The sequence below is a fragment of the Elephas maximus genome, chromosome 10 (assembly GCF_024166365.1).
Source record: "Elephas maximus indicus isolate mEleMax1 chromosome 10, mEleMax1 primary haplotype, whole genome shotgun sequence".
Classification (NCBI taxonomy): domain Eukaryota; kingdom Metazoa; phylum Chordata; class Mammalia; order Proboscidea; family Elephantidae; genus Elephas; species Elephas maximus.
The window spans coordinates 43,481,807-43,502,678 of record NC_064828.1 but is presented as its reverse complement, the minus strand read 5'-3'; the positions used below and the strand labels follow the sequence as shown (position 1 = coordinate 43,502,678).

The following is a 20,872-nucleotide window of genomic DNA, read 5'->3' as shown; positions in this document are numbered from 1 at the left end:
AAAAAAAAAAAAAACCCATATAAATATTGAACAATGCATACATATAACATACCCTGGTACCCCAACTCCTACAGTTCAATGTACATCCTTCTAGAGGTTCTCCACACATTTAGATGCAAATATGCGTGCATGTGCAGCACCTTTGTTTTTTAAACATAAAAATGATTGATAAACTACAATATCAAGAGGAGAGCATAGTGTCTATTCTCTTCTGGCCCCTTTAAATGAACCTGGGCGACCCACAGAAACCCTGATGGATCTTATAAAAGGTCACTAAAAAAAGCTATGTTCTAGAATTCATTAAAGGGACCCCCCATTTAGCCAACCTAGCTCAGACCTTCCTGGGTCCTTGTTCTCTTTGGAGCCCTGGTGGTACAGTGCTTAAGAGCTAAGGATGCTAATCAAAAATGTTAGCAGTTAGAATCCACCAGTCACTCCTTGGAAACCCTATGGGGCAGGCAGTTCTACCCTGTCCCCTAGCATTGCTATGAGTTGGAATCGACCTGATGACAACAATGGGAAAATGATTTTTTTCCCTTTGTTATGATCTGGTCCCTTGCTCCCCTTCTATGCCTAGCCTCGGTTCTTAATGACCTGTTTTGGTCCCAGCTTTTGGCTTAGGCAATCTTCCAGGATCTGACCTTTGGTATTTGTCCTCTGGCCGTAACCCCTGGGGCCTCTGGCACCCAGTCCTTACACTGTCAACTGGGAATAATATCTATCTCACAGAGTTGTGGTGAAGATTAAATGAGGAAAAAATACGAAATTCATGTAACACATTTAACATACAGACCTTTCATTCCTCCTTTTATGTGCATTAAATTAGAAAAAAATGCTGCTAAGGATACAGGGGAGCAGATATGTATGTATTACATTGTTACAAATTTTCTGCAGTGTAATTTGGTAGAATGTAACAACAACAACAACAACAAAAAAAAATCACAAAAATGATTCTACCCTTTATTTCAAGCATTCCACTCTGGGGAATTTATCCTAAAGTAGAATTAAAAATTTATAAGCATGAAAATGTTTATAGTAGAATTATTTATAATAGTGAAAGATGGAATGAGCCCTTACACTACAAATGAGAATTATTAAATAACTATGGTGTGAACACCAACTTTGTATAAACCATTAAAATAATTATAAAGCATGGAGAAATACATAGAAAACAATGTTAAATCACAAAATCAGAACACCAACTTCTATGTTCATGTGGATTACAATTATGTAAAAAGAACATCCAAATGGATGAAGATTGAAAAGAGACCAAACACACGAATTTTGAGAACATTTCGCTAATTGAAGAAGCCAGTCACAAAAGACCATATACTGTCTGATTCCATTTACATGAAGTACCCAGAACAGGCAAATCTATTGAAACAAAGTAGATTAATGGTTGCAAAGGACTAGGGGGTGGAGAGGTTCGGGGATGATGTCTAAGAGGTTTGGGGTTTCTTTTTGAGGGTAATGAAAATGTTCAAAAATTAATTCTGGATGGCTGCACAAATATGTGAATATACTAACAGTCACTGAACTGTGCACTTTAAATGAGTGAATTATATGATATACGAATTACACTTCAATTCAATAACGTTGTTTTAAAAAAGAGGGCGAGAGACCGATCAGACAACCTGGAAGAGCTCCCAATGGTTAAAGCTGGCACAACTTCAGCAAGAAAATAAACAACATAGTATTTATTAGATTATAGCCCAAAGTATAAAATAAACATATATAAATGCATACTGATATAAAACATGACTGAATAAATAAACAAATGGAGCAGAAGAAGCAAATTTTCCTTACAGAAGATTCCAAATAATATATTTAGATACACCTTCCTCCTGGAGGTGGAGCTTAATTCTCTTCCCCTTGAGTATGGGTAGACTTGGTGACTCACTTCCAAAGAACAGAGTATATAAAGGGGAAAAACTGTAGCTTTAAAATAGAAAAACCTGGAAGCACAACTATAACCTAGTAATGAAGATTAACATCATCAGTGATAACAACATTCGAATCATGAGAAAATACAGTAGACAAACCCAAATTGAGGGACATACTAAAAAATATCTGGCCAGTATTCCCCAAGACTGTTAAGGTCATGAAAAACAAGAGTAAGAAACTGTCACAGAGCAGAGCAGACTAAGGAGACATGACAGCTAAATGCAATGTGGTATCCTGGATTTGATCCTTGAACAGAAAACATCATGGAACATTAATGGAAAAACTGGTGAAATCCAAGTAAACTCTGAGTGTAGTTAATAATAACATACCAATGTTGGTTTCTTAGATTTGACAAATATACCAAGGCAATGTGACATGATAGCAACACAGGAAACTGAGACTAGGTGAGAGTAAATGGAAATTCTCTGCATTATCTCTGTAAATTTTATTTAAATCTAAAAATATTGCAAATAAAATATTTATTAAAAGAAAAAGAAGAGATGCCACAGAGGTGTATCTCTATTAATGCAGATATTTTAAGTATAGGATTCATTTTTATTAACATTCTCACCAATTACGCTTCAGTCTTTCCTATTTTCTTTTAGCTGAGACATGCTAATTTTAACTAGATGAGAGGTGTGTGAGCGTATAAATGTATAATTCCTATAAATGCCCTAGTCCATACTTTGTCAGACTGTGCTGTCCCAGATAACATCTTGAACTCCCAGTCGCTTCTACTACATAACATTTGGAAACTTTCCCCTTTTTCCTTAGACTAAATAGTAAGTATTTTAGGCTCAGAGGGCCATTTGGTCTCTTTCTCAACTACTCAACTCTGCCATTATAGGCTGAAAGCAGTCATAGATACACAGAATACATAAACAAATGGGCATGGCTAAGTTCCAATAAAACTTTATTTACGAAACCAGATAGTAGCTGGATTCGGCCGCAGGCTGTATGTAGTTCTCCCTGCTCTAAACCAGTTGCTGTGGAGTTGATTCTGTGGAGTATGTCAGAGTAGAACTGTGATCCATTGCTGATTTTTTGGAAATAGATCTCCAGGCCTTTCTTTCAAGGAGCCTCTGTGTGGACTCGAACCTTCAACCTTTCAGTTGGCCGCCAAAAGCATTAACCGTTTGCACCACCCGGGGACTTCTTGCCCTACTCTAGACCGGTGCTTATCAAACTTTAATGAGCATACAGATCAACTGGGGATACTGGTCAAGTACAGAAACTAATTCAGTAGGTCTGCGGCAGGGCCTAACTTTCTGCATTTCTAACAAGCTCTTATTTGATGTCAACACTGCTGGTGTAGGGATTATACTCATATACTCAGAGTAATGAGATGTTAGAAGATTCACCAAAGTACACACATCCAGGGTCATGAAGCTCCCCTCTCAGAATATCAAATCAAATCAAATCGTGCTGATTGAGTGCTAAGACAGCAAGGGAGCAGAGAAAACAGAAATGCTTAGATACTATGGATAATTTCTTTCATTAAGATTCATTAATTAATTTCTTTCATTAAGATTCATGAATCTTAACCCACAGAATGCTGAATGAGAAGGCCAAACTGACTGTGACATGTCACCCGACAAATGCTCAGGTTCATTCAGCTGATCTGGCTGGCTGGCTGGGTGGTAGCCCCACCACTCACGACCACAGGTAGACCCCCAAAGTCGTACGTTTATTGGAACACGATGATCTTTCCAGCAGGCAGAGAATGACCATTCTTTTGTCAAGGATATACCAGTAGCTGCCTAAAATTTTTAATTTCACTCAGGAAATTACAGAAATGAATTTAAGCCCTTATGTCATATCATATATAAAAATTAACTCAAAAAATTTCATAAACATAAATGTAAGAGCTATTACCTAAAACTTTTAGAAGAAACAAATATAAGACCAAAAGTACAATGCGTAAAAGAAAAATAGAATAAACTGGACTAAATCAAAATAAAAAACTTGTACTTTAAAAGACATTTAAAAAATGAAAAGAAAAGCCACAGATTAGGAGAAAATATTTCCAAATCAGATATCTGAGAAAGGACTCATATTTAGGATATATAAAGAACTTTTACAACCCAATAATAAGAAGACAAGCAACATAATTAAAAAATGGGCAATGGATTTAAATAGATATTTGAACAAAGCATATATATGAATGTCTAATAAAGCACTTAAAACATGTTAATGTCATTAATCATTATGAAAATGCAAATTAAAACCGTTAAGGCAATTCAGACTCATTGTGACCCTATAAGACAGAGTAGAACTGCCCCACGGGGTTTCTGAAGAGCAGCTCGTGGATTCGAACTGCCAACATTTTGGTTAGCAGTTGCAGCCCCTAACCACTTTGCCACCAGGGCTCCACTGAATGGCGATAATCAAAAAGGCCGACAATAACGAGTGTTGGCCAGGATGCGGAGAAACCAGAACCCTCATACTTTGCTGGTGGGGATCTAAAATGTTACAGCCACTTTGCAAAACAATCTGGCAGTTTCGTAAAAAGTTAAACACAAATTTACTAGAAATTCTACTCCCAGGTATATGCCCAAGAGAAATGAACACGTACATCCACACAAAGACCTGTACACAAATGTTCGTAGAAACATTTTTCGTAACAGCTGTCTTAGTTATCCAGTGCTGCTACAACAGAAATACCATAAATGGGTGGCGTTAACAAACAGAAATTAATTTTCTCACAGTTTGGGAGGCTGAGAGTCTGAATTCAGGGTGCCGGTTCTAGGGGAAAGCTCCTGTTCTCTCTTGGCTCTGGAGGAAGTCCTTGTCTCTTTTAAGCCTCTACTCCTGGGCAATCTTCCTGTGGCTTGGCATCTCTCTTGCCCCGTATCTGCTTGCTGGCTTGCTTGTTTAGTCTCTTTTATATCTCAAGAGAAATTGACTTAATAAGTTTTTGTGTGAGAGACTGACTTGATTTGTTGTAAACTTTCACTGAAAGCACAATAAAAATTTAAAAAAAAGAAATTGACTTGAGACACTAATCCTGCCTCATTAAGATAACAAAGACAACCCATTCCCAAATGGGATTATGATCATTGGCATAAAAAAAAACCAAAACCAAACCCAACGCCCTCAAGTTGATTCTGACTCATAGCGACCCTATAAGACAGAGTAGAACTGCCCCACAGAGTTTCCAAGGAGCGCCTGGTGGATTTGAACTGCCGACCCTTTGGGTTAGCAGCCGTAGCACTTAGCCACTACGCCACCAGGGTTTCCAGATCATTGGCATAGAGGTTAGGATTTACAACATATATTTTGGAGAACACAATTCAATCCACAACAGCAGCCAAAAAGTGGAAACAACCCAAATGTCAACTGATGAAGGGATACACAAAATGTAGTGTACCCATCCAGTGAAATATTCAGCTATAAGAAGGAATGGAACTCTGACACATACACTCCATATGGCTTTCAACGGCTGATTTTTTGGAAGTAGATTGCCAGGTCTTTCTTTTGGGGTACCGCTGAACGGACGTGAACCTCCAACATTTCGGTTAGCAGCTGAGCTCAGGGACTCCTCTGAAACTACAGCTATGTATTCAAATTATTTAAGATCTTCCTTATTAAATTTAAATAATTATTTAAATTAAAAAAAATTTCCCAAGTTAAAATCAAGCATTATTAAAAGCTACATTAACTTTCTGGGGGCCTGAGGATATCATTTAGAAAACTATGACTTAATAAATTCTTTTTTGCAGATCAAAGCTCTAAAAGAAGCAATGAAACACAAAAAATGACTGTATTAAACGCCAGTCGAAGATCAGTTTACCTACCTGACAGGATCTACTTTCTTAGTGAAATGTCTACAACTAACTCCATTTCAAATGAGTAATTAACCTCCCCAGTGTATGATGGTGGTCGTGAAAGACCTCCACTGCTTGAAAGGCATTCTTCATTCTCGGTAACAGGATTTGTTAACATCACCCAACTAATCACCTCAGGACCTATCCGGTCGGTGGCTGTGAGCGGGAATTGCCTCAACAGCAGAGGATTTGAACCATCTCTGGAAGAGAGGATAATAACAATAAAAAACACTTAAATGATGCCAGGTGCTGTTCTGATAAATTACATTCATTTAAGTGTTCTTATCACCACTTTACAGATGTGAAAACTTAGTCACTTGCCAAATATCTCATTGTAAAGTGGAGGAAGGACCAATCTCAGTGAGTCTGGCTCCAGCATCTGTAATCTTACAGGCTGCTATTACCTCTCAGTTTACCTCAAGATTAGTAATTCAGAGTAATATGATCATGGAGGCACGTTTTCACTCCCCATTCACTAGCTTTGGCTAACTGTACCATCTCTACAAAAGCTCTTACTGGCTAACATGCAGGTTTTGGCAATTTCAGTCTTGACCCTGGAGCATATCACCAAAGGCTTAATTCTAACAGATTATTCACTTTTAGTCCAACTCAGCATAGAGGCGAAAATGCCTCAGAAGTGTCCCAATCAGATAATGTGAAAGTTTAGGACAGGAAAGCTCATGGTACCACATTGCCTACAGTATGTTTAATATTGGTGATTAGTCCTAAAACTCTAGAGTTCTTAAGTTCGATTTTTCTCCCTTAGTGATTCCAGCTAATATCCCCTTCTACTTCCAATAAATAAAACATGGCAGGCAAATGGCTGTCTGAGGCAAGTTTACAGATACATATTTAGTATTATTCTTGTTGCCATCGGATGTCAGGGAGGGACGCAGGGCCTTTCACAAAAACTGCTTGGCCGCCCGTTGCCCCGAAGCACTTTTTGCTATCTTTATTTTCACAACAAAGGACAGCAACATGTTATAACTCCTGCTGAAAATGTAAAAAGGAGATTAAAGTTGTCAGACAAAAGCCTGCCCAACTGTTGCCCCCAAAAACCAAGAAACCCAAACCCACTGCTGTCAAGTCGATTCCGATTCATCGTGACCCCATAGGGTTTCCAAGGCTACAAATCTCTACGGAAGCGGACTGTCTGTCACATCTTTCTCCCGCGGAGGCATTGGTGATCATTTTAACCACTGCGCAACCAGGGCTCAAACGTTACCCAGAGGATATTAATACTCAAATTTACCTCATTTATTTCTCACAATCTTTGCATAGTAAACATGTCACAGTTATGTTAATAGTGGTGAAGTAAAAATATTTCCGTAGCAGAGCCGTAATAAAGAGGTTCAGGTTAAACAGCGGGCAATTTAAACTTTAAAAACACAAGCAGAAGAGGTGGTGGAATGGCAGTAGAGTAGTTTTGGAATCTCCCAGGATCCCCTCACAAAAATGTTGAGCGACTAGATAGCAAAACAAAACATCTATGGGCAACATCTTTACCCAAAACTAGGTGAAAAAACATTCCCTTGAGCTCGAAAAGACTACTGGGTGGAGCCAAACGACCTTTAGCAACAAGAATCAGAGGGCACAGAGGCATAGCAAGCAGAAGAGAAAGTTAGAAAAAGTGGGCTTGTGAGGACCAAAAGAGCCAACCAAAAAGCCTGTTGCCATGGAGTCAATTCTGACTCACAGTGACCCAAAGGACAGAGTAGAACTGCCCCATAGGGTTCCAAGGAGCAGCTGGTGGATTTGAACTGTTGACCTTTTTGTTAACAGCCAAGCTCTTAACCACTGCATCACCAGGGCTCCATAAAGAGGCAAGGAACCCAGAAATCACCAACAAGTAAACACCCAACGGAAAGGGCCTACTTGAAGTGAGAACCCCCCCAAGCTTATTTAAGAACCATAGTGGGATCTGGGAGGAGGTCTGGCAGGGTCCCCTTTGCCAATAAGTGCAGGAAAAGATCCCAAGGTGCTGGGGCATCCAGGACCCTAAAGGTGCTCAGAAACACCCAGTGGAAATTCCTGTGTGGAAGGACAGACCCTGTACTCAGGAGAGATTGTTGGGGTTGGTCAGAGCTTCTAAAAATTGAGAAAAGACCAACAATTCTATTAAAAAAGATAGGCAAGAGATAGAACACATAGTTTGCATGAGAAGAAATGCCAGTGGCCCCTCAACATATAAAATGATGCTCATCCTTGTTCATAACACAAAAAATAAAAATGAAAAAATACATTGATATACCAGGTTTTATTCTAGAAGTTTGACTGCATACTCAATGAGAAGGTCTATGGGAAAACAGAAGCTCTTGTACAATACTGGTTGGAATACAAACATATAAATATACCCTTTGACCAAGCAATCTTATTTCTAAAAATCTACCCCAATCCATTTTTGCTAGCAGCAAAATAAAAAGTGGCCTATGCATAAGACAATTAGTTGTAGCGCCATTGACATAAAACAACTGGGAACAACTAGGTCCATTCAATGGAGGACTGTGAAGCTGTAACAAGGAATTAGAAAGATATCTTTAAATAGATTACAGTCTTGTAACACCATCCTCCTAAAAGGGTTTAGGATTCCCCCTTTGAGAAATACCTGAATCCAAATCTGGGGCAGAAAATACATGAGATGAGCCTTGGACATTTGCTTTAGATTAGTCTAATAATAGAAAGACAACTAAAAATAACCATCACGTAAAACTATGTTACAAAAATGTTTTTGTGAATTTTTGCCAAAGTTAAAACATTCTCCAAAGGAACAGTGTCTCTAGCATAAGTCTCCCCAGAAGGTGTCTCCTGCCACTCCAAGAGGAGACAAATCATGTTTCCAAGCTTGTTAAATTATTACCGCGGAAAGTTTTGGCAATTTCCCATTCGGTCCACATTTTCCAGTCATTTTGTTCTCATGTTTACAGACCTGGCTGTTCACTTTTCGCCAATGTTCAGGAGGGACTTGGCTCCAGGCAATCTTTTTTTTTTTTTTTTTTCCAATTTTGACATCTCTCTGAGTTAGCCATTATATAATATTATCACAGCCTACTTTTTCTGGACTCACATTACCCAGGAGACAATTTGAGAATGAACTTGGACTAGAATTTTATATAGCATGCTGAATTTCCTAAATGCTTTGGTGTCTGTGTTTCTATAATCTGTGAAGGTCCTTTTGTTTTCTACATAATATATTATTTGAATGGCTCAAGTTCCCTGCATGTATTTCTACAATTTTCTTAGCCATAGGCAATCACTTTAATGAGAACTGGATATTTGATCGTATCTGGCACATTAACAAACCATGGTGCAAGTCCAAGCTGCCTCCTCCTTTTCTGTTCCATCTGCATTATACACTTGACTCTCTTGCCAACTCTTCTCAAAGATCTTCCTCTGGGTTCTACTATTTGTTTGCTCTTTGACTATGTTCACAAACACTACAACAGCCTGAAACTACCTAAAAATGATTCCAAATGTGCAAATGATTTGGGAATATGAGACAGTAATAATGAGCCCATTGATGGGACAGTAGGAGGCAGAATAGTGAAGGGAGAGTGTCTTTATTTCCAAATACACATACATACTCACTGATCTAAGAATGGGAACAGTTTCCTATTCTATTAAGGGTTTGCTGAAGTGACTGAGAACTCTTATCTCAGCTTTTCCTTCACCCCAAGGAGATAAGAATACTTATCATAACCCTTGCAGATTATGCAAAAAGATGAATAGATTAATGTTTATAAACCAGTTTAAAGTCTTTGGTAGAAGGATGCCAGCAAGGTACAAAAACTGGGTATACAGGTGAGTACTTACAGGGAGCTATACAGTTTCCAGAAGCAGGCTCAAAACTCTTTACATCAGGTACTGGAATAATTGGTAAGAAAGCGTCTGAGTGTTAACTACTTATTTAAAAGCCTGGAATTCCTTAACATACCTTTGCTAATATATGTATATGAAATATGACAAATCTGTTTTTTAGTCAAAAATAGAATAAGCAGACAGGTGTCTAAGGAAAAAAAACCCTTTAAAGTCTAAACTGATGAAAGCTATGGCAGGCATTCTTGAAGATCATTAGCTGTAGGCTGAAACTGGGAGAGTCTAATGGGAATAGAAGAGGGATGAATAAGGACTGATGAAAGGACAGAACAAACAAGTTTCAATGGTGAGGCTGAAAAGAGGAAATGACTCAGACACAGTTTAGGGAGGGAGTTCCAGTTAGGTGAGTTGTAGGTGACAATGTGACCCGGGAGTGCTCACTGCCAAAAGAACAAGATTGTAGGAGCTCACAGCAGAGTGTTCCAGCTATCTCTATAAAATTTTCTCCAGAGGAGAAAACCTTGGTGTCCTTTGCTTTTAAATACTCAGGAAAGTTCCAGTCACTGAACAATAAGATATAGCTGATGTAACTGTAGCAAAAGCTAATAAAAATGAACAAGGTGAAGGGAAAATGTTCATATTAGTCTAGTCTAAATTTAGTTTATCCATCAAACATTTCTTGAGGATGTACACTGTACCAGGCACTGGGAGCTGTGAACAAGGGACGCATGGGCACTGCCCTTGAGAATTCTGCAATCTTGCCGATCAATGGCTGAGGACCCTACCGTCTGGGAACCACATGGCCAGGGATTGTATTGTTGACATTTATAAAACCATGGTTAAAGTTTGTCTTTTTGGTTCACAGTGGATCACCAGGAACTAAGAGAGTATCTGAAAAATGTAGCCAATCAAATAGCTTTTTCATAGTGAAGCAAAGATTTATTGAGCACCCACTACGTGCTAGGTCGTGCTTTCAAAGAGTTTGGCATGAGTGCCACTGACAAGTACATTGATGATTTAAATAAAAAAACAGTTGCCTTGAGTGGAGAACTGAGCTCCATAGGGTTTTCAGGTGATTTTTCAGGTGATCACCAGGTCTTTCTTCTGAGGTGCCTCTGAGTGGACTCAAACCACCAACCCTTCAGTTAGCAGCTGAGCACCTTAATGGTAACCATTTACACCACCCAGGGACTCTGATAATTTACATAAAGTGTAATAAATATTAAGATAAGAGGTAACCATGGGATGCTATTAGGATCCCAAAACATCAATGCCATCAACTAGACTGTAATTCACGGATCTGCAAGGTGTCTTGGAGGAAGTACCGCTTGAGCTGAGTTTTAAAGGAAGAAGGGAAAGAAAGGCAATAAGGCACATCATGTGTTAAATCACTGTGGAATGAAGCAGCATTATACCTTTGAGGAACCAAAAACTGTAAAAGTTGGCTGGAGAGAAGAGTGAGATAGAGTAGGTTGATGAAATGATGGTAGATTGGAATCTAGGGAGGATTTAGAATCTGAAGAACCTCTATACGCTAAACTAAAATTTATCCTAAAAGCTTTGGTGGTCACTAAAATATTTTAAGTAGGGGAATGACAGGATTATATTTACCTTCTAGGAAGATCACTCAGCAGCAGTAGCGGTTGGTGGAGCAACTGTGGAAGTTGGAAGATTTAAATTAAGGTGTGAATGGAGACAATGGAATAGAACGAAAGGTATTGCTGAGAAAGGGATTAGATGTGGGGGCTGAATGAAAGAAAGGCAAAGGAACGGCTTTTAGGCTTCAGACTTGGATGCAGAGCCACATATGAAGCTAAGAAATAGAAGAGGAGCAGAGACTTTGGTTTTGTTTTTGAGGGTGGGGAGAAGAAAAGAGGAATTATAGGTTCAGTCTTTGAGCTTGAGGTTGTTGTTAGCTATTGAGTTGGCCCCCAACTCATGGAAAATCTATGCACCCTCGTGATATACAGTTTTCATTGGCTGATTTTCTGGAAGTAGATCACCAGGCCTTTTTTCCTAGTCTGCCTTAGTCTGGAAGCTCCACTGAAACCTGTTCAGTACCATAGCAACACAAATGCCTCCACTGACAAGATGGGTGGTGGCTGCACTTGAGGTGTATTGGCCAAGCATCGAACTCAGCATAGAAGGTAAAAATTCTACCACTGCTGAGTTTGAGGTGCTTTTCTTTTTTTATAGGAAATATAAGTGTGTATGCTCCTTTTCTTTGACGCTAACATCTTGGAAGTCAACCACACCCTCTCACAAAAGTTTCTTAGTGTGTATAGGTCTTGAAGCAGCATAGTATTTCTTAACTTTTTATGTGCTATGAGGCACCCCCCCCCCCCCAAATAATAGGATTGAATAAGCAAGTTTATGCTGGTCGCTATAAAATGGAGAAATAGTACTTTAATAATACAGGGAAATAGTTTTTAACAGTGCTGTGATCTAAGACCTCATTTCATATATAAAAATAACATGGCAGCCTGGTGAACAAGTCCAATCAACTCTCCATTAAACTGTAAGAACAGTAAAGCAGTCATGCTAAAATAAACTGTACTACTTTATCTCTTGGAAATTAAATCCTGAGTGAAGTGTATATACTCCATAGTGAAAATTTTATTGCCTTGTAGAGAGGAAAAAGTCTAAAAAATGCAACCAATTTCAGATGAAGATTTCCCGCATAGCTGTAGTTATGGAACGCCTTTTCCTTATTACAGTTGTTAAATGTTAACTTTCTTCTATTTTGCAACCAAATGGTTATTAGCTACATGTTTTTAAAAACTCACTAGTTCATGTTCCTTGGGAAACTAAGTGCATAAAAATACACACTACGGTGGTAAAAAACAAATCTTGCCTTTTATGTGTATATTCTCTCAAATATTTAGTGGCCTTGGGAAAACATTTTCCCCTTTCATCTAGGATTTTAAGTTGTATTCATGATGCCTTTATTTTCTATTCGGATTGAAATATTCTGTCATTAATAGCAATATTTATAAGAAGGAACTTATTTACTTCAAAAACGTCAAATTGTTAAAAGACTAACCAGTCTCCTTCAAAGTTATCTTCTTCCTTCCACCCACCATCAAGATCTAAAGGATTTCAGTGCCTCCCCTTAAGAAAAATAAAAACAAAAATAATCTTTCCACCCCCCTCCCAAGCCCCCAAAACACAACTCCCTACGAAAGAACAGGGAAGGCAAAGTGGAACAAACTGCGACGAGCGACCGGGCGCACAAAAGTGGGACAATAAAAGCTCGGGCTCGAGGCGAAGACGGGGAGTCCAGTCACTACGTCCGTAACGACCTAGGCTCTTTGCGAAAAGAATGCGTCCCCAAAGCTCGGGGAACTGACCGCTGCTAAGAAACCATAGAAACAGCGAGTGACAAGTAGAGAAAAAGGCCCGATCCTCTGGGACTGCCAGAAACACGCAAGGAATGCAAAAGAAACGTCAGGAATCCGGGACGGGCTGCGGTCGGCCGGCCACCGCGACCGGCCCGGTTAAAGCAGAGATCCGAAGCAGACCACGCGGCCCAGACCCTTGGGTGGGGAACGACACTGGAAGGCTGCCCGCTCCAGGGAAACTGATAACCTCAAGCACCCGGGCCGACCGGCTCTCAAACACCGAAGTCCTCGCCTCGGCGTCGGGACCCGGACATCCGGAGAGGGGCTGGGGGCGGGCCTAGAGGCGGGTCCCGAGCCCCTTCCCCGCCCCCTAACTGCGAAGCTCAATGAGCTCCCAGAGCGCCTGCGTAGGGTGAGGCCGGACTCTATTTGGCTATTTGGAGTGAGGCGGCAGCGGCGTACTCTACCCGGCATGCAACGCGGGAGCGACGGCCCTACGTCTACCCTCTTCCCAGCCCTGCCCTCTCTTCCCCCTCCCGCCACGGCCCCCCCTCCCCTAATGTGAGTGACTGAGACTGGCAGATGGAGGTGGGACTGTAATGGCGGCGGCCGGCAGCTCCTTGCTCTGACCCACGGCAAGCACACTGCAACGACCCCCTCCCCGCCCCTCTCCTGGCCGGCCTCCGCCCCGTCACCAGCGCGGGGCTACCCTCCCCGGCCCTTCCCCCAGCTGTCGGCGTTTCGCCCTGCGCCCCGGCCGGGGCCCCACACACAATGGACGAGCTCGCTGGAGGCGGTGGTGGCGGCCCGGGGATGGCGGCACTTCCCCGGCAGCAGCAGGGACCTGGGGGGAACATGAACCTTTCGCCGGGGGGGAATGGAGCGGCGGGCGGCGGGGGTCCTCCGACCGCCGAGGGAGCGGGCCCCGCGGCAGGCCCTGAGCTGTCCCGGCCGCAGCAGTACACTATTCCGGGGATACTGCACTACATCCAGCACGAGTGGGCTCGGTTCGAGATGGAGCGGGCGCACTGGGAGGTGGAGCGGGCCGAACTGCAGGTACCTCGTTGGGGACAGTGTGCGGGGCAGCTGCGGCGGCGGGGATCTCGGCCCGGGGGTGGGGCCGGGACTCCTCTCAGCCGGAGCCTGCGGCCTCGGGAAGCCGAGAGGAACCTACCTGTGCGGCTCGGGGGCGACGGTTCTGGCGACAGCTCCTCCTGAGTCCCCCTCCCTCTTTCCCGCAGAAGCTTGCTCCCCAGCCCTCAGTGGCTGCGCGGTGCGGGCTTCCTCGGGGCAGCCATTTTGGCTTTTAGTATGGCGTCTGCGGGGGCCCCTCCGGAGGCGGCCTTCCCGGGCCTCCGGGGCTTGGAGCCCAGATACTCTTAAGAGTTCGGCGTGGGGCTGCTGGGCACTGTGTTGCTCTCACTTGTCTCTCTTGAGGTGGAGAACCCGAGGAAGGGGACTGAGAAGGGCATTTTACCACCTTTTTCAGGACACCCCCTTCCGATTTGGCTTGTCTGACCCCCTCCCCCGACTTGGTACGCACTTGACCCTTGACAGCCACGCTTTTTTTCTGGGCTGCTACCGTACACAATGGCTTGAGGCTTACCTGTGAAGTTTTAATTTCATACCTGTCAACTGTAAGTGCCTTATTACCTGGGACGTTGCATGACTGAGTTGGATCTTTTGTAGTTCTTCCTTACTTAGTGACTCATCAACGCTTACTATTCTCAAAACTGAATTTTTCTTTTTAGAGTGCCCTTAACCAGACACCTCCCCTTTACCCATAAAAAAAAGCCACACCAAACTATCTGTGCTGTATTTATGAAAGGCCGAGAAAAGATTTAGTATTAGCTTGAAGTAAAAAGTACTTATATTACTAACTCACCTCAGGGAAGCACAGTTAAATGTCCTCAGAACCCATTACCCTCATAATTGAGCCAGACTCATTCCTCTTAAGGTGAGCCTTTGGATGCACTAGGGTGTGTTAACCTAACTTTTGGAAAGGGTTGGTAGCTTCAGGGCTCGTGTCTTGGATTTAAAAATTACTCCATCTTTTTGAAAGGATTGTTCAACTTTTTGGGATATTTGTGTTTGTTTTTAAATTCCTTTTCAGGCAAAAGTAGGCTTAGAAGAAAAAAGTTTCCACCTAAATAGTGCTGCACCTGTTCTTCAAACTGGTATATATTTAGGATGTAAGCAGTGTTGTTTACTGACATATATGCCATATATGCCCACGATGAAGAGTTAGGAAAACATGGTGTTGAAAGATGGAAGATTGGAATAACTTTTAAAGAGTGTCTCAGATATGAATCTCTTCAGTTTGATTTTGAACTTGTAAACTTTTTATTTGACTCCTCAAAGTGGATAAAGTTAATTTTTTTTAAAAAAGTAAGAATAGTAATATGTTTTGACACTTTTTTATCATATCTTGAACAAATTCATTACAGACTAACACCTGTTAGTTCAGTGTTTTAGAATTGTGTTTTGATAAACTATCGGGCTTTTAACTTTCAAAGAGCTTAAGTCAGAATTATTTATTGTTTCTTTTAACTTGAGTAAACCCTGGTGGTGTAGTGGTTAAGTGCTTTGGCTGCTAACCAAAATGTTGGCAGTTCGAATCCACCCAGTGCTCCTTGGAAACTCTATGGGGGTAGTTCTTTTCTGTCCTATAGGGTCGCTATGAGTTGGAATTGACTTGACGGCAATGGTTTTCTTTATAGTCTCCTTTAAAATACTTGTGATTTATAGAGCGCTCTTAGTATGAAAATTTCTACTACACCATGCTTTAAACAAATTTAGTTTTCTCTGTGGATAGAGTGAGGTTTATAAACCATTTTTAAAAATTTATAAGTTGTACTTACAAACGCATTGAGGCATCTGGTCACTGAATAACACTTGACCGGTCCCTGATGCAGTGTTTGTAACTTTTGCGTTGTTGTATGCACGTTTGGATTTTAACAATTTCCAAGTTCGCAATTGTATTAGTCACTCATAATCTTTGTTAATGTAAGTAGCTGGGAAAATATCTTACTTGTATGTCTAAATTAATAAAATAGTGAATCCTTTACTATCTGCTGTAGCCCTTCCACTTCTTTCCTTAACAGCAAAAACAAAAATCCTTTAAGGGAGATTTCTGTTGCTTGAATTCTTCCTGGATTTCTTTCAGTTAACCTACTATTAGTACTTTAGTTCTGATATAGCCATCTTAAGTTTTGTTTATTTGTTTTGAAGAAGTTTTACAGTATTTACAGACTGTAAATTTTTTTCAAGGGTTTTTATTATTTCACAGATTCATTTGGAATAAAATGTTCATGATTGTGTTTATCTGTTCTTGTGCTATATATTTCCCTAAAATGTTTTGCTGGATTACTTAACAGGGTTTCAGGTGTGTTTCTAGTATATTGAATTTGCTTTAGATGCCTTAAGATTGTTTGTGAGATCCATATTTAAAAATACATATGTTGGATGAAAAGTTTATGAGAGGGTTTAAGTGAAGCATCAGTGGATTTTAATTGTAAACAAACCCATTTTCAAGAAAGACAGCATAAAAATAAGACAAACTGCGTATTGATATGGCATCTAGCCCTGGGAGCACTGTTCATCTACACGTATTTTTAAAGTGTGATTTTTGAAACTATTAGGAACATGAGAGGTCAGTGTATACCTAATGTTGATGTAAAGTTTTCATATGGAAATCACATTTTCCCTGGCATTGGAAAAGATATCAAATTAGAACTTTGCAGTATGATTCTGTTCTCTGTAAGAGCAATTTGGGGTAAAAGTCTGCCTTAGAAACCTGGAACTAAACCAAAGGATCGTGTCTTAAAGCCCTTTCATCTCTTATCTCGGTCTCGGGTAAAGCATTGTTAGTAAGGTTTTAGGACAGTGGTTCCTAAATAGGAATCAGAATTATTTGTGGAACTTTAAAAAAATGTATACGCCTTTGCTTCATCCTACAGAGATTTGGATAATTTGGTCCAGGGCTTTAAAAAATGGACTGTTTCTGGGATTTTGACAATTCATGCTATAAAAATTATAACTGCCATTTAATAAGCATTAGAACTTTATGAGGTAGGTATTATCTTTATTTAATACATGAGGGAACAAAATCAGACAAGTTAAATAACTTTCCAGAGGTCACCCAGCTATGAAGTATTACAGTTGAGATTTGAACCCAGGTCTGTTTGAGTCCAAAGCCTGTGGTCTTATTGCTGCTCTTGTAACCACTGTGCAGTACCATCTGTTTTAGCATTTTTTTATAGAAATGAACTCTGACTTATAATTGTGTAGCATTATGTGGTACATACCACTTCAGTACATTTCAACAAAGTTTATTGAGGCTCCATAATATGCCAGGCCTAGTTTATGCATATGACAAGTATATTCTTATTTTTTTCTCAGTAGTTGGTATATAATGGATGTATTTTTGGTATTCAAAAGTGCTTATTTACTAACTGTAAAAATATGATGTGGATGGTACGTGGAAAATGTAGTCCAGGAGTTTATATTCTAAAACTACTGATTCTCAAGCAAATGTAAAATGTTTAATTAGTGCTTGTGTGCACACTCTGGCATACAGGTGGTGATAACATGACAGATGTTGCTGCCTGAAGTTCCATATGTTAATAGGAGATATTTTGCTTATCTCCATTTTTAAGGCAGAGGGGGAGACTTTAACTGTTTCCCCCATACTTGGATGTTATAGTCACGGTTTTCAGATGGTAGTGGAGAACAGTGATTTACAAATCCTGGTGCCTTTCTATGACAAGGTTTTGATGAATCTACAATGAAATCATGAGAAGTAAGCACAGAACAGTAAATTTTTCATAAAGGCTCTTCTGAGATTTTTAGCTTTCATATATTTTTGTTCTTAATGTAGTTTCTTGTTTTAAATGATGGTGATACGTAATAGAGTGTAAGCTTAAAAAAATCTTTATTTGATAGAAGTAAATATCTACAACTTTATGTCAGCCTCCCTGTTTCTTCTTGATGTTCTTGGGAAAAAAAAGTCTAGGGACCACTGATACAAAATTCTTTTATTTCCACCTTTCTCCCATTAATCCCACTCTGTAGTTGGCCTTTTTGCTCTTCTGTAATTACTCCTGTCTGAACACCTTGTAGAGCACTGCCTTTTTTATGATTGACGTGAAATGCCAAATCCTGAGCCTTTTTCTAGACTGTAGGCACTTAACCAGTACTTTCTGCTATTGCTTATTTCTTCCTTGGAACCCCCTTTTGTGTTTGACTTTCATTCTGTCATTCCCCTTGTGTTCCCCATGGTCCACTTAACACTTTTCTTTGTATTTTTCCTCTCTTGTAGTTTGTTACTTTCTTGTATTTTGTTCCCATTGTGGTTCTGGTTTTTTTTTTAATGCTTTCATTGTGTATTTTACTCAAAAATCAGATTTTCAGCCACTGTTTACTGTTTAATAATGTTGTTAGCTGCCATCAAGTTGACTTCTGACTCATGGGGACCCCATGTACAATGGGGTCAGACTGTTGTGATCCGTAGGGTTTTTACTGGCTGATTTTTGGAAGTAGATCACCAGATGTTTCTTTCTAGTCCATGTTAGTCTGGAAGTTCTGCTGAAACCTGTTCATCCCAGGGATTGGAACCCATTCAGTCATAGCTGACAAAGTGAAACCAGAAGAGACTTGAATTTTCACAATTTGGATGCTCTGGAGCAGTTACCTGTATGGGAAAGTTATTGGTCCAAGCCCTGGAGTGAGAGACTTCAAAGAGGTAAAGCGAGCCCTTTCAGGAGCCTGATGCAGGACTGTGGAAAGTGACACAAATTCAAAGCTGCATGCTTGCCTCCATCTTTGAGCCAGGCAGAGGTGTTTCTGACTGTGCTAAAATCTGACGGGCCAGAGATTTGGCTGTTAAGCATCACATAAGCTGCCGTTGTTTTCTAAGAGGTAGATTAGATTTCTAGCAGGGCATTGACCTGTAATTTTTCTCATTCCTGTTACCAGTCTGGCTCACCCAATTTTTAGTAATTTGGGTCCGCTCTGGTTTCACTTCCTCGGCCATGATTGAACTGGGAAGAACTGGTTTGAAGCCCTGGTTCAGCACCATTGCAACACGCAGGCGTCCACGGACAGACAGCTGGGTGATGGCTGCACATGATGTGCATTTGCTGGGAATCAAACCTCCTGCATGGAAGGTGAGAATTCTACCGCTCAGCCACCAATGACCTCATTTTAACAATACCTAACGTTTATTGTTTACTGTTGTTCCAGTGCTTTTGGTATTGACTGATCCTCAAAAACATCGATAGGTTGGCACTTTTTTTTTTTTTCTTGGACACTAGAATATTGAGGCCCAGAGATTAAGTAATCTGCCCAAGATAGTGCAACTAGGAGGCAGCAGAGCTGGGATATAAACCTAGGCAGGCTGCCTCTAGAGACCAGGTTCTTACGTTTTGGCTTCCAGGTGTCTCAGACGTATTTCTAACATCCTGTTTAACTTTTCTACCTCAAATTCAACACATCCATTATTTAGTTCATTTCCAGTGCCTGCCTCTTTCTGCCACAAAAACAAACTTGCTCCTTCTCCTGTGTTCCCTATCTTCATTTAATGTTATAACTATGCTTCCCATCACTAAATGCTAGAGAGTTTATTGGGTCCTCCCTCTATATATGTTCAGCCTCTGAGTTTTATGGATTCTAGCATAATTATTTACTCAGGAAATATATTTGAGCAATGGCACTGGGTCTTACTTTGTGCTAGGTGCTGGATATATAATGATGTATGAAAAAAGACCTTGTTCTCCTGAAGTTTATACTCTAAAAATAACAGAATGTTATAAATGAGAAATTTAACAGGATGCTGAGAGAACAAATGGTGATGGAAGTACGCACGAAAACCTGTATAAAGCTTTCAAATAATAGTTAATATTTATTAAGTACTTTCTATATGCCAGGCATTATTTTAAGTGCTTCAGTATGTATCATTAATATCACCCACAAGGAAAATTTTGTTGAAGACCATTCAAAAGCAGCTGCAGCAGTATATCAACAGGGAATTGCCAGAAGTTCAAGCCGGATTCAGAAGAGGACGCAGAACTAGGGATTTCATTGCTGATGACAGATGGATCCTGGCTGAAAGCAGAGAATAACAGGAAGGTGTTTACCTGTGTTTTGTTAACTATGTAAAGACATTTGGCTGTGTGAATCATAACAAATTATGGATAACATTGCAAAGAGTTGGAATTCCAGAACACTTAATTGTGCTCATGAGGAACCTGCATGTAGATCAAGAGGCAATCATTTGAACAGAACAAGGGGATACTGTGTGGTTTAAGGTCAAGAAATGTGTGCGTCAAGGTTGTATCTGTTCACCATACTTACTCATTCTATAAAAAATAAAATAAAAATTTTTCTGTAGGCTGTACAAATAATCCGAGAAGCTGGACTATATGAAGAATGAGGCATCAGGATTGGAGGAAGACTCATTAACAACCTGCAGTATGCACATGACACAACCTTGCTTGCTGAAAGTGAAGAGGACTTGAAGCGCTTACTGATGAAGATCAAAGACCACAGCCTTTGATATGGATTACGACTCAACATGAGGAAAACAAAAAACCTCACAACTGGACCAATAAGCAACATCACGATAAATGTGGAAAAGATTGAGGTTGTCAAGGATTTCATTTTACTTGGATCTACAATCAACGCTCGTAGAAGCAGCAGTCAAGAAATCAAAAGATGCATTGCATTGAGTAAATCTGCAAAAAACCTGTTAAAAGTGATGAAAAGCGAAGATGTCACCTTCAAAAGTAAGGCGTGCATGACCAAGCCATGGTGTTTTCAGTCGTTGCATATGCATGTAAAAGCTGCACAATGAATAAGGAAGACTGAAGAAGAATTGACACCTTGGAATCGTGGTGTTGGTGAAGAGTACTGAATATACCATGGCCTGTTAGAAGAATGAACAAATCT

General features: G+C 40.4%; 2 protein-coding genes across 12 annotated transcripts in view; one reads left to right on the top strand and one right to left on the bottom strand.

Moving 5' to 3' along the window:
• AP4S1 (adaptor related protein complex 4 subunit sigma 1) overlaps positions 1-14,407 on the bottom strand; it is a 44,949-nt gene extending 30,542 nt beyond the window's left edge. For 2 of the 9 annotated variants that reach the window (XM_049898730.1, XM_049898734.1), the window contains exons 1-2: positions 13,173-13,429; positions 11,196-11,239 (exon numbers count right to left, since the gene is read on the bottom strand). The gene's annotated coding sequence lies outside the window, so the exon portion shown is untranslated. Of the gene's footprint in view, positions 1-4,650; positions 5,972-11,195; positions 13,430-14,099 lie in introns of those variants that run through there. The other 7 variants (XM_049898726.1, XM_049898732.1, XM_049898729.1 and 4 more) reach the window with 5 other exon arrangements.
• Positions 13,446-20,872, top strand: part of STRN3 (striatin 3) — a 110,698-nt gene continuing 103,271 nt past the window's right edge. The window contains exon 1 of one of the 3 annotated variants that reach the window (XM_049898721.1): positions 13,446-13,981. In XM_049898721.1, coding sequence (XP_049754678.1) covers positions 13,700-13,981 — 282 coding nt within the window. In that variant the 5' untranslated portion in view covers positions 13,446-13,699. The remainder of the gene's footprint in view (positions 13,982-20,872) is intronic. The other 2 variants (XM_049898722.1, XM_049898723.1) reach the window with 2 other exon arrangements.